Source organism: Chanodichthys erythropterus, chromosome 21 (assembly GCF_024489055.1).
Source record: "Chanodichthys erythropterus isolate Z2021 chromosome 21, ASM2448905v1, whole genome shotgun sequence".
Lineage (NCBI taxonomy): Eukaryota > Metazoa > Chordata > Actinopteri > Cypriniformes > Xenocyprididae > Chanodichthys > Chanodichthys erythropterus.
The window spans coordinates 10,210,467-10,224,621 of NC_090241.1; the positions used below are offsets into that span (position 1 = coordinate 10,210,467).

A 14,155-nucleotide genomic window follows, 5' to 3' on the forward strand; every position below is an offset into this window, starting at 1 on the left:
GAAAAATAACAATAATCATGATATTATAAAATCATTTCATGACTATTACTTTTATCAGGACATTAGGTACACATGTCTGCCTGCATTTTTCATTGAGAAGATGCAATGGGGGTCTTTAAAGACATGTGGTTCATGTCAGACACATTGAACTAAAAACTGCAATTACGGTGTTCACACAAATTAGGCAGAATCCCTTCACCTGTCAAAGACAGAAATACTGAACTGTGGTACGACACACACATGCATTCTGCGTGTGCAAGTCCAGACATCAATCTGTTGCTCAGCTGAAACATGACAACCATCAGTATATGAAAAAAAGAACATTCCAGAAAAATAATTATGCTCTGAGCTCTCCTTAGTACCACACAGAAGCATATCAGAACCACAGAGAACTAGATGAGTGAACTAATACAATCATCATGAATGCTTTTGCAGAGTGTTTTAATGTCAATCTTCTAGGCCTGGTTTCACAGAAAGGGCTTAGATTTAGCCAGAATTAGGTCTTAGTTCAATTTGTGGCATTTAAGTAGTTTTTATAAACATGCCTTAGAAAAAAACATTACTTGTGTGCATCTTGAGATAAAACAATGGCACCGACATATTTTAAAATGTGTCAGTGCAAGTTGCTTTCAGTTAAAACTAAAATGCATGTTTGAGCTAAGGACTATCTTAAGCTTTGTCTGTGAAATCGGGGGTTAGTGTGTCAGCACCCTATACGCTTATACAGGGGATTTAAGTCATAATACATGAATGCGGAAGAACGTTTATGGCATTAGGTTGTCCCAAACATTTCCTTTACTTTCCCATCTGTTATCTGGAAAAGTGTTGCTTTGCCATATTTGAAAGCTGAGATTGTTTAATCCAACTAACTTTTTTGCCTGGTAGGCCCTCTGGTCCAATGTCTCCATTAGGTCCGGGCAAACCCTGCAGAATGAATACAGTAAATTACTACTGAAGGAGAGAAACAATGTTTGTTTTGCATTTTCACAAATTTAGTTTAACAGACATACCTGCAGCCCTCGACTTCCTCTGACACCAACAGGACCCTCCGGACCCTTAAAAGAATCAGATTCAGTCAATTAAACATACAGTATGTTATTGTGCATGAACTGCGCTGTAGACCTAAAGTGTCACTCACTCTGTCTCCTTTGACTCCTGGTGTTCCACACTCTCCTCGCTCCCCCTAAAAATGTGTTTCATGGTCAATGCCACTTTGTATATACACAATACAATTGTGTTTGCCAAGTAATTTTTTGGACAATAGTACTTTTCTTTAATATGAAATACAGTACATGGAAAAGACATACATTGAGTTTCAAACCCCATTGTTTCCTCCTTCTTATGTAAATCTCATTTGTTTAAAAGACTTCCGGAAAACACTCGGATCTCAACATAACACCGACTGTTACGTAACAGTCGGGATCATTAATATTTATGACCCCAATATTTGCATAATGCCAGCCCATTCGACGCATTAGACAAGGAAAGGCAGTATTAACGGCTGGATCTGTGCACAGACAAGGTAAGCAAGCAAGAACAACAGCGAAAAATGGCAGATGGAGCAATAATAACTGACATGATCCATGATATCATGATATTTTTAGTCATATTTGTAAATTGTCTTTCTAAATGTTTCATTAGCATGTTGCTAATATACTGTTAAATGAGGTTAAAGTTACCATCGTTTCTTACTGTATTCACGGAGACGAGAGCCGTCGCTATTTGCATTTTTAAACATGTGCAGTCTGTATAATTCATAACAACTTCATTCTTTATAAATCTCTCCAACAGTGTGTAATGTTAGCTTTAGCCCGTTAGCCACAGAGCATAGCCTCAAACTAACACAGAATCAAACGTAACCATCTAAATAAATAAATACTTTACTCACATAATGCGAAGCATGCATGCATGACGAACATCTTGTAAAGATCCATTTGAGGGTTATATTAGCTGTGTGAACTTTGTTTATGCGATGTATATATAGTCGAGAGCTCATGGGGCAGAGGAAACGCATCTCTTAAAGGGGCTATACTGAAAAAAATCAGTGCATAGTTAATGATGCCCCAAAATAGGCAGTTAAAAAAATTAATAAAAAAAATATATGGGGTATTTTGAGCCGAAACTTCACAGACACATTCAGGGGACACCTTAGACTTATATTACATCTTGTAAAAAAACAATCTAGGGCACCTTTAATATTTCTATATTAACAGACAGTTAAAGACCGCTGTCACGTCAGCCATCACAACATGGACAGAAAAATGATTTAGTGCACCATTAAGGACTGTAATTAAGACATTTTTGATGGCATTGCAAGAACCATTTTGTAATATCAGCTGAATTTCTTCAACAATGCATCATTTTACCTTTTCTCCTTTGTATCCAGGTTTCCCCTAATGGTTAGTAAAGAACACATGGTGAGAAAGAGCAAATACACAAGCAGATAATGTTAAAATAGAGCAACTTTTGGCCTTGTTCTAGCCAGGTTCACCTCTGTCCCATCTCGACCAGGAGGTCCACTGAAACCGCCCTCTCCCTGCAGAAAGTGCAACACATTTTAGATGGTAACACTGATAAATAATTCACAAATATGATACTTAAAGACAACTTTGACCTTTTGTCCTTTAGGTCCTGGACTTCCATCATCCCCAGGACGACCCTTTTTACCCTGTGGTTTTCAGAGAAAGAATGTTAACTTACAAACGAATCATATTCAGACTGCCATGCAGAGTACATCATTATTGACTGTGTATTGATGATTAATTTTTTTTGAAGTGGTACAACTAGTGGGTACAGAATCACTTCTTTATGTTTATGTGCTCAATTCTGGACCTATTGAAAATAAATAAATGACAATTCTTTTCAGTAATAAAGAAATGGCTGAATTATTTCTTCTGTATTCTAGACCAAAAATGTATATTTTATTACTTTTATTAACTTTTATTATTATATTAAAAAATTTCAAGTATTATCAGTATTTGAATTATTTATTTTACTGCAATATTTAAACAACCTTTGACCATCACAGGGACTAATGTGTTTTAAATTTTTCCCCTTTATGTTCCTTTTTTCAGATTGATAGATATGACCATAAATCATCACTATATGGACAACATCTGTGTAGATAGATATACAACAAAAATTAGTAAATAATAGCAAACAGGTTTGGAAAGACATGAGCGTGAATAATTACAAAATTTAAATTTTGTATCATCAGGCCACTTTGATCAATCTAGAGGGTGTTTCTTTTTATAAAAAAAAGTATAGAAACACAATTTCAGAATTTATATTAAATGCTTTGTTGAAACATCATGTAAGGGGCTAAAAAGGGTGTAAGAATGTTTGACACTTACAGCGGGTCCACTGGGTCCTCGCTCTCCTTTCTCACAAGTGCATTTTGGGGAAAGAGGACACTGTTGGAACACACACACACACAACCGCTTTAGTCACAATAATATCATTCATAAGTGTCCTAAATGAATTTGGTCAGAAAACACTTACCACTTCATTGGCCACCTCAGTCTAGAAGGGAACAAAAGTGAAAAAGGTGAATTCACAAGATTTACAATTTACAAGAATTATAAGAAATTTACAAGAATGTAATTAACACAATAAACACTGTCGCATGTTCTGGTATCAAACATCTAACGTAAACTGAAAAGGGGGTGAATGTCTCTGAGATATGCTGTCATGAGCTAATTAACTGTTTAATTTTTTTAAATTAGCTTTAAAAATGTAATACTAGTAACTGTAAGCTGTCAAGGCAAGTTCTTGAATATTAGAAACCCAGTTAATCCTCAGAGCTACAGAATAAAGCTAAACTAATCACCTTTTTCTGAGATTGTAATATCTGATATTCTAAAGTGTCCCAGAACAGCAGTCATGAAAATGTCTAGAAACCAATCCAAAAACATTCCTTAGCTGAAAGATCTTGCTTAGAGACAGTGATGATAGACAGATGCACTGTTAAAAATAAATGTAAATTTACAGGTATTGGTCTGTATTTTTTACAGATTTTTTCTGTTTTCTCATTATACATTGAAATACCTGTTGTTTTACAGATATTTGCTGTAATTTAATTTTCAGCTATTAAATTTACAGGGAATTGCATGTAGTTTAGCATTACATTAAATTTCTGTTTTTTAAAATAAATGTTCTGTATTTTTTACAGAAAAATATGTAATTTTACATAAAATGTTGATTAATATTTTACAGATTTTTTTCTGTAAAAATAAAAAAAAGGGAATGAATGTATAACTACAGAAATATGCAGTCATTCAACATGTTTTTTTCTTCTTTCATTTAAGAGTAGCTAATGTGTTGGTTAAAGTTAGTTTTTTAAGGTTCAGTTATAGTATTGGTACATACAGTAGGTGTGTAGGCCTTCTATATATTATGCATTGTATTTACTAAAATTTTAACCTCATCTTGCAAATATGCTTATTTTGAAACTGCTGATTGGCCTTGACTTATTCTCCCCTAAATTTTCTGAACACATCTATTATTGATATGTACATTTTATGTTTTTCCAAATCGAGTTGCAAATGCGCAGCTTTGTGTGTGTGTGTGTGTGTGTGTGTGTACGTGCGTGCGCGCGCGCGCGACGCAGATTCAAATTTGCCGCCGATAACTTTTCCGTTAGTCCCGCCTACAACAGTTCCTGGAGTAGTGCAGTGATGCAGTGATGGAAGGGCGAGCGCGTTATTTGAATTTATTTCAGGCTACGCTTGTGTGTCGTGAGATTAAACAGTAGTGTAAAGCAATCCTAAAGAGCAGTCGTGAGCAGTATTTATTTGAACTCATCCGTCAATCATTCTTCGGGAACAGTGTGAGGAAAAACTCACGTCCTTTCAGCGAGAAGACCACAGCGAACATCATACCAACCGATCACTGGCTGAGGTAAGAGTTTCATTCTAACGTTAAGTTACATGTGTGTGATATTTTATGTAGTGTGGCTACACCTTTGTATTGTTTATAGTTTCGAAGCTAATATAAGTATTTCTAAACGGTGTTCACACAAATGACGTAAGGTAACTGCCGTTGAAAGCAAAACAACTGCAGCAGGCATCTGTCAATTTTCCATCTGTTTTAAACCAAGAAAGATTAACGTTAGTTATTAATAAAGTCCATTCAGTGTTTATGTCTTCGTTCAGATGTGGTAGTACCGCCATTATTTAAATCTCTTTTTATAAACTCTGCAGCCTGTATACTCATACTATAGGCCTATACAGGAAAGCAGATAAGAGTACAATATGAACAACATAATAAATATTATGAGTGCATCTGCTTGCAAACGCGAATAGTATGCATATATTAGTGTAATAATAAAGTATAATAATAAAAAAATCTTACATGACCTGAGTAAATTGTCATTACTGAATCATAAGATACATTGGATAGTTGGATATAAAAATTTCAGATCAAAGAAGGTTGAGGTTTTGCATTGTCTCAGTAAAACATATGCTGGCATGTTTGAATGAATGTAATAGCCAACTAATTTTTATTTCTTTATGATTTCAGGTAATGTGGAAAGACTGGAGATCTACAGCAGCATACAGTACAGGTGTGGAAAGATTACTATTCTTATACAACAAATTCTTTGTTTACATCTTTTTATGCTGCTATTCTGAACAGTATTTTTTGTTGTAATTGTAACTAGAATCATTCAGAAACATGGCTTTTCCTATCACTGCTATCCTCACACACATCTCTACTTTTCATTCCAGCCAGATGATCAACCAGTAGCTGCTCGCATCTCAGCCTGCTTGATGGAAATGTCCGACTTTCACCTGTATGACCTTTACCTTCAACTCCACCTTGCCAAGACAGAAGTGCTCGTGGTTTCAGCCACCCATCCTTTGTGTTATAATTGATCAGTTAAACTTCACAGACTACAGTGCTGGAACTGCCCGATCTTGCATATTTGCCCAGTACAACATTGGGAAGATCAAGCCATTCTGTATGCTACACAACAGAACAACAACTGGCTCTCCAAGCCTGTACCTAAACTCTCTGCTTCAGACTTATTATACGCCCTCCAGAAGCTTGCTTTCTGGAAGTGAACAGCATCTTGTGGTGCCATCCCAAAGGGGCACAAACTCACTTTAACTGACCTTTACCTGGACTGTTCCATGCTGGTGGAATAACCTGACTAACTCAAACCATTTTCAAGAGACTGATAAGAGAGAATGCATCTTTTTTGTGAACAATTGACTGGTTAATACTATCTTTCTGTTTAACTGAAAAAAAAAAAAATATTAATAATAATTTCTATGCATACTGTGCTAGACTAACTGGAAATTGTCATTGTACTTATTGTTGCTTCCATTGTACTCCTTGTAGTCACATATGTGTAAGAGTCATCATATATGCATAAAATAACAGCAATATTACAGTACAGAAGTATACAGTAATTGTCTTTTAATGTAGATGTACTATATACTATGCTTGTATTTCCTATAATTTAAGTAAGTTGACATACAATGTCTTATATACAATGACTAATACTGTATGTGCATGCTTTGATTAAATGTATTCTGTACTATATTTTGTTAATTTAACAGAAATTGGTTGTAAAGGTTGCTATTATGCATTTCTAAGTAATTCATAGATTGAAGTTGTGAGTGGTTCTGTAAAAATAAAGATTAATACTGTAAATTGCAAACATTTGTTTTGAATTTATGTGCTAATTACATTTTTATAAATAATTACTTAGTTATTTTACATGGAAAATCTATATTTTAAAAGTAAATAACTGTAGATGGACAGAGCAGCTTGATAAAATAACTCATAAAAACCTTCAATTTGCAGAGTTAACCTGAAAATTAGTTGTTTTCTATGTAATCTGACATAATTTATCAGTTTTTTCATGGTTTAATAAACGATTATCAACAGTAAAATACTGTAATTTTATGAATTTTGACTGTAAAGTCTGTTCTGTATTTTTACAGTTTTTGCATGTAATTTTGTGAAATGGTTATTTGCTGTAATTTTATGGGATTTCTCTGGAAACTCTGCTGCCAGACTTTTTACCGTTTTTTTACAGGATTTTTTTTTACAGTGTGCTGTAATCTGGGAATCACAGGCAACCATGAAAACAAAGCAAATTTCATTGCAGTATATAGGTCATTTCTTCTTGATTGTAAACAGCACACACAGTGGACTTAATGATGACACATTGGAAAGATTTAACTTAAAATGTGCGATGAGCAACATCACACTTAGTTTGAATGAGCAGCTGATCAACAGATGTAAACACCGCGGCTGAGACAGTCGAGCAGCAGAGAAGATGACAGTGTTGCTGTTGCATGAGATTTGAATGCTCTTGGCCTGCGATTAAAGCCCCTGATTGTGCTTTTCTTGTCTCTGTGACAAGCACCTGCATCAACAGTCGTTCCAGAGCATGAATATAGCGTGCAGAAGGCTGGGTGAGATATTCATTTTGCATGCAGGATCATGCAGCTCGTAGTACCCTAAAGCTCTGACCCATCACAAAGTCAATGAGCAACAGATGTTCCGTTTGCAAATACTACAACCTGCTAACTGTTATTCTGCTCTAATACCAGTGATACTGCTGGGGAAAAAAATCATCATACCAGCTTAAGGTCAAGCAGATCCTTCAGATCTACACCCATCAAGACTAATTACATTCACTTCCATATCACATTGGTTATATCCACAAAACTGATACAAATTAGTACAAAAAGACTGCACTCATTATCTAAAACCACAGTAAAATGGACAGAATATATTGGCCAGCTTACTCTCAGAATTTGGATTTACCCACCACAAATGTCTCTATCTATATTGTTTCACAGATGTCAATCACACACCCACCAACTGAGCCAAAAAACAGCCACTTTTAAGATGGTCAGACTGGTCAAGTAGTTCAGCCAAGTCTACACCAGTTTAGCCAAAGTACTCAACCAGCATGATCAAACTCAGCCCTATAAACTGGTATTCTGCTTAATTAAAACCACCTAAACATGCTTGCCCCAGCTAATTACCAGCTTGAACAATCTAAGACCCTGCAAAACCAAATCATTTAATCACCATAACTGTAGTTTAGCTGGATATTCCAGCAGGGAAGTTTTTCTATCTGTCCAAACTACAACGGTCAGCATCTACCAGGTCAATATCAAACCATGAATTCAACTGATTAAAGCACTTAAACTGGTTTGTCCAGGTTAGAAGAACATTTTAAACCATCAAATGCTTCTTCCGGCTGGATTTGTCAGCAGCTATGGTGTGATGTCATGGGATTGGTTGTCTCTCATGTGATCTGCCGTTTTCTATTATCAGAGAAGCACAAAGGAACCTCTAGCAGGAGCGCTGGCTAACATATTCGGTCGTAAAAGTTTACAGACCATGTGCAGATGCTTTGTGCTGTGAGACACGGTCACATGGAGATCAGAAAAGACATTCTGTAGGTTTACACCATTCCAGACACACTAAGATCCAGCATTCCAGTCTACTAATAGGAAACAATCCTAAAAACGTGAGCCAAGGAATAGTCATACAGAATTGTCAAAGGATTTTTAATAAACCTGTGAAGAAACAGATGGGTGGAATCTCCCTCTTGAACACAGAGAGACAGAACAACCAGTTTAACTGGAAAGAATATATTGGTTGACCAACTTCACCAGTATTAAATCAACCTGGACCAGCAAAGACATTTATTCTGGTCTTTTCAGCAAGGATTTTGGATGTATGGCGTCATCTTCGGTTGAAAACAAGATGAGAAAAGCAGAATATAAATGCAGTAGTTGTGGGGTTTATTAAACACCAACTCAAAACAAAGCACTTAGACTACTAGATACTAAGACTCAAAAACATGAACAGAACAAACGACGGTATAAACGATGAGAACAGACAGTGAACTGAAAGAAACACAGAGCTCAAATACACAACCAAACCAATCCACGAAATTAACTACAGGTGCAAATGATAATCAAATCAATGAAAAACCATAGAAACTAAATATAACAGAGGATCCCACCCAAAACAGATACAAAAAAAAACATATCACCCATAACATATGGATGCACTGATAAAAACATTCTGTGCCAATATCGATATCCGATTTTTTATAATGACATCTGCCTATAAGGATACCGATACAGAGAGTTTGGAGGTTCTGGTTTTTATACCTTCAAATTAATGACAATTAATTACACAATTTTGAAAGAAATGTAAATAACGTTTAATCACTCCATATCCACATGTTTTCCATGTTTAAGAGAAACTACTTTTAGTTTTAAACAGAAAACATTACTTACATTCTTAATTCATTGTCACTCAATTCAAAGTAAATGTCACAAGAAACATTTTCTTCATACAAAGTATGAGTTCCAATCTGTTTTTCACCCCCCTTTTGAATGACAGGATATAATCAGCCCTGATCATTGGGTGTTTTTAAATATTGGGTGACATCCGATATCATGGATAATTACTTTTATCGCCTTATAAATTGACACATACTTGGATTTTTTGCAAGCATGCTTTGTATCTCTTTTATCAGGTAATGAAGAAAGAATGGGCTTAGGAATGCAGAGTACGAAAAAACCCTTTAGGGGTTTTTATCTTGAGATAAGAGGTGTATGAGTGAACATTTACTCATTATGCCTAATGCCCCGTTCAAGGAATTCATAATCAACTTTTTCCATGTCCTCAGGAGAGATACAGAGATAAGACAGCCCATTTTCCATAGCTGCTACTGCAGATGTGTGGATGAAGAAGAGTGAGGGTACTCAGTTGCACAAACCCTGAAACACATTTCCCTCTTAATCGAAGATCCCTCAAGAGATATAAATCCTTCATTTGGGCCTCCACAAGCACCTGAGCATCATAATTTCTACACTTCAAAGTTGGTCCCCAAAAACCTTAATCTTAATGTTTTCACAGCTCTTGGCTCAACACAGCAACCTTAAACTGCCTTGTTTGGACAACCCTGAGGGAATGTTTATTGCTCAGATGTTGCTCTTTCATGGTTCACAAAACTTAATGGAAACAATTTTTCAGATATTTCTTCAAACATTCCATTTCTTCAAACAAGCATACTGTAAGTAGACTGTAGAAGACACAGGTACCAATGCCCTCTGCAATCAGTTTAGGCTCAAAATCGTTCTTTTAAGGAGACAAAGTAGATTAGAAAAGCAGGACAAAATCTCCATTTGCGATCCATTTATTTTGATTGTTTTCTGTTATGAAAAAAAGGACTGACAAGATTTTTATTTACTACTGGAAAACAAAAAGCACTACTCACAATCTCTTTGACAATCTTGTCCACGACACCCTTGTCCTGTAGGTTGTGTACATAGCGGGTGGCTGGAGGACTGGCCAGTAGTCGCAGCTGTTCCACATTGGCAGCAGATGTGAAACCTACTGTGAAGAACTTAATCCCTTGGTTCTTGGCATCAGCTAAAGCAGAGAAAATATCGGGATTCTTGGGATGCGACACGCCATCGTACAGCAAAATGGCCACCTTCACGGTGCCAGGGCCAGACTCCTCCAGGTAGAGGCGGGTGAGGTTGGTGATGGCATAGGTGGTGTAGGTACCATGCCCAATGTACGGAATGGGCGCAACATGGTCCTGGAAGGTGGGCACACCTCTCCAATCTTTAAAGGTCTGCTCGGTGATCACATGACTGCTGTACTGAAGGAGAGCAGTTCTGAAGTTCAAGCCCTGCCCGGTTTGGAGATGGATGTTCTGGATCCGGGTAACGATATCACTAACGAAACGCTTCTCTTGGGCATGGTTGCCTTTGGCACTTTCTGAACTGTCCACCAAAAATGCCAGTTCCAAATTACAGTCCTCATCTAAAAGACAGAGAGAAAAAAAAAAAAAAAAAAAAAAACAAGTACTCAACATTAATTCAAAAATATACATTGCTCAGCATAAATGAGTACACCCCTTTGAAAAGTAACATTTTAAACAATATCAACAATGAACACAAAAACAATTTCCAAAATGTTGACAAGACTAAGTTTAATATAACATCTGTTTAACTTATAACATGAAAGTAAGGTTAATAATAGAACTTAGATTACACATTTTTCAGTTTTACTCAAATTAGGGTGATGCAAAAATGAGTACACCCCACAACAAAAACTACTACATTTAGTACTTTGTATGGCCTCTATGATTTTTAATGACAGCACCAAGTCTTCTAGGCATGGAATGAACAAGTTGGCGACATTTTGCAACATCTATCTTTTTCCATTCTTCAAGAATGACCTCTTTTAGAGACTGGATGCTGGATGGAGAGTGATGCTCAACTTGTCTCTTCAGAATTCCCCATAGGTGTTTGATTGGGTTCAGATCAGGAGCCACTGAAACACTTTCACCCTGTTCTTCTTCAGAAATCCAACAGTAGCCTTAGATGTGTGTTTAGGACCATTGTCATGCTGGAAAAGTGCACGACAACCAAGGGCACGGAGTGATGGTAGCATCTTCTCTTTCAGTATAGAGCAGTACATCTGTGAATTCATGATGCCATCAATGAAATGCACCAGCAGCACTCATGCAGCCCCACATAAAGACACTGCCACCACCATGTTTCACTGTAGGCACCATGCATTTTTCTTTGTATTCCTCACCTTTGCAATGCCATACAGTTTTTAAGCCATCAGTTCTAAAACATTTATCTTGGTTTCATCACTCCAGAGTATAGAGTCCCAGTAGTCTTCATCTTTGTCAGCATGGGCCCTGGCAAACTCTAGGCAGGTTTTTTTTTTGTGCCTGGGCTTTAGGAGAGGCTTCTTTTGTGGACGGCACATATTGTGTCATGGGAAATAGTCCCCAGTTTGGCTTTCTTCTTTTTTAGATAACTGCAGTGAACTTGCATGCCGATTTTCTTACACCCTTCTCATCAGAAGACATTCCTGTCGAGGCGTTAACTTCCATGGACAACATGGACATCTCTGTGAGATGGTTGCAGTTCCATCTTTTTAAAGTTTTTGTACCACTTTTGCTACAGTATTCTGACTGATAAGTAAAGCTTTGCTGATCTTCTTGTAGCATTCACCTTTCTGGTGAAAAGAAATTATTTTCTTTCTCAGGTCTTGTGACATTTCTCTTCCATGTGGTGCCATTGCTGACAGCAGGAAATGGGAAGGGGTTTTAACACTCTTTTATAGTCAACTGTCTGCTGGACACCTGTGTAATGAATAATTAGACTCACCTATGGTTGAATTCTTGTTAAATTAGACATTTGTAGTTTAAAATTTAGCTTTGCTCCAGAAACTTTTAGTGGGGTGTACTCATTTTTGCATCACCCTAATTTGAGTAAAACTGAAAATGTTGTTTTCTAAAGGCTGGTTCACACTGTGCGATTTTGGCCAAGATTTGGTCGTCTGAGACAAATTTTGCAAATCCTAAAAGATTCCTATAATCCTAGCCTAAAATCTGTTGTCTTCGATCGCTAGTTTGACATGTTCACCGACAGCCGGTTAATGACCGTTGCGATCAAATTATACCTCCAACGAAATTCTGGCAGTGTCAGAAGATTTGGCGCACAATCCTCCAGTGTGACTTCTCCTACGACGAACGTCAAATTGACTTCGCTTTTCAAGACAAGCCGTGATCAAAATTAATGATAGAGATGTCGTTTTTAGCCACCATTTCAGTCCTGTGTGTAACGCAGCTCACTGTCAACGAATGTGTATGTTTTGATGATGTAAAACTCCGGACAAGTTTTCATGTGTGCGTCCGTTTTTAACGCGTGTTGACTGTCGTGCAGTCTGACATTAATGACAGCTGAGATCCCACAGTGTGACATGAGGATCATGAGGATCATGCTCAGATTGGACATAAAAAACTTTTTCAAACATCTTTGTTTCTTGCGTGTCTTGAGAGCAAACATCATTGATGTCAAACATGACTTCTGACATCTTATTTGATTTGGGTTTATGTTGTTTTTTTGTCTTTATTTGGAGCTTGACAGCTGTAAATATGGACTGTTATTGACTTTGAAAAAGAGCTGTGTGAAGATTCTTCAAAAAAATCTTGTTGTGGCCCACAGAAAAAATAACAGAAGCATACTAGGGCTATTATTGTTAGCCAAAATTATTACTAATAAACATTAATTGAAATAGAAAAACAAAACTTTAACCTATTTTATTTCAGCTGGGCAACATTGTATTTTTGTTTTGTTTAAATACCAAAATATCTAAAACTTGGAATAACAAAGTGAAAAAAATGCTGAATTGTGACTGCATACAGTGTAATGTGTTCTGACACTAAAGGACAGCCAGTGACTCCTATTTGACTAGAATCATTTGATAACTCCTTACGTATTACATAAATACCATAAAGTGTCTGCCAAAAACAAATGTAATGGAAAAGTAAATGTAATCTATCTGCAATGGCCCCAGTCTACAGTAAATCACATTTATGAAGAAAAAGTAACATGACAAAGATGAAAATTTGCCCCAGGACAGTGAGCAGAGCAGACCGTAGGACTAAGTATTTAAATCAGTTTCATTGGTTTAAAAAAAAATCATACTCAATGAGAAGTATTTAAGTCTTGAGAAGTATTTAAATCAGTTTCATTTGTTAAAAAATCATATTTCACGTCAAAGTTGAGGACCACACCCTGCATGACCAATGCATGAATGAAATCTCTCTCGACTATCTCATACCACCTGCAAAAACGTACTTGTGCTTTGTTGAAAACAAGAGTTTTTAATAAGAAAGTAAATACAGTATTTGCAAGCCACCTTCTCACTATGCACTTGCTGTTTGCTGAGTTGAACGACAAATAATATTTACCGTTGTTTTTTGGGATGACATTTGAGGTGATTGGTTTATTTTTGTTTCTTCCATTTCTCTTGTCTTCTACATCTACATCTTCAGCATCATCATCAAGATCCTCCAGCTGAGCGAAAACAAGCTGAACTCCCAACAGCAAAACCAGCCAACTTGCACACAGCAGCTTCATCACTACAGTAGCAGAGAGACAAACAGATGCCCACACAATATTAAGGATGGATAACGCACAATGCACATGCATTGCCACATTCAAAGTTTGAAATCAGCAGCTGTTTATTTATTTTTCACTCTAAATACCCAAAACATTGTATTAACATTATATTGCCACATTACCTTGTGTGGGATTGAAAAAGTAGAATAGCAAAGAAGTTATTTTCTCATGAT

General features: G+C 36.5%; 1 protein-coding gene across 1 annotated transcript in view; it reads right to left on the reverse strand.

Annotated features, from left to right (window-relative positions):
- Positions 1-13,940, reverse strand: part of col28a2b (collagen, type XXVIII, alpha 2b) — a 38,802-nt gene extending 24,862 nt beyond the window's left edge. The window contains exons 1-10 of the mRNA XM_067374318.1: positions 13,772-13,940; positions 10,265-10,818; positions 3,502-3,522; positions 3,354-3,413; positions 2,615-2,668; positions 2,492-2,536; positions 2,367-2,393; positions 1,139-1,183; positions 1,011-1,055; positions 871-924 (exon numbers count right to left, since the gene is read on the reverse strand). Of these exons, the coding sequence (XP_067230419.1) occupies positions 871-924; positions 1,011-1,055; positions 1,139-1,183; positions 2,367-2,393; positions 2,492-2,536; positions 2,615-2,668; positions 3,354-3,413; positions 3,502-3,522; positions 10,265-10,818; positions 13,772-13,940 (1,074 nt within the window). The remainder of the gene's footprint in view (positions 1-870; positions 925-1,010; positions 1,056-1,138; positions 1,184-2,366; positions 2,394-2,491; positions 2,537-2,614; positions 2,669-3,353; positions 3,414-3,501; positions 3,523-10,264; positions 10,819-13,771) is intronic.
- Positions 13,941-14,155: the final 215 nt, after the last annotated feature.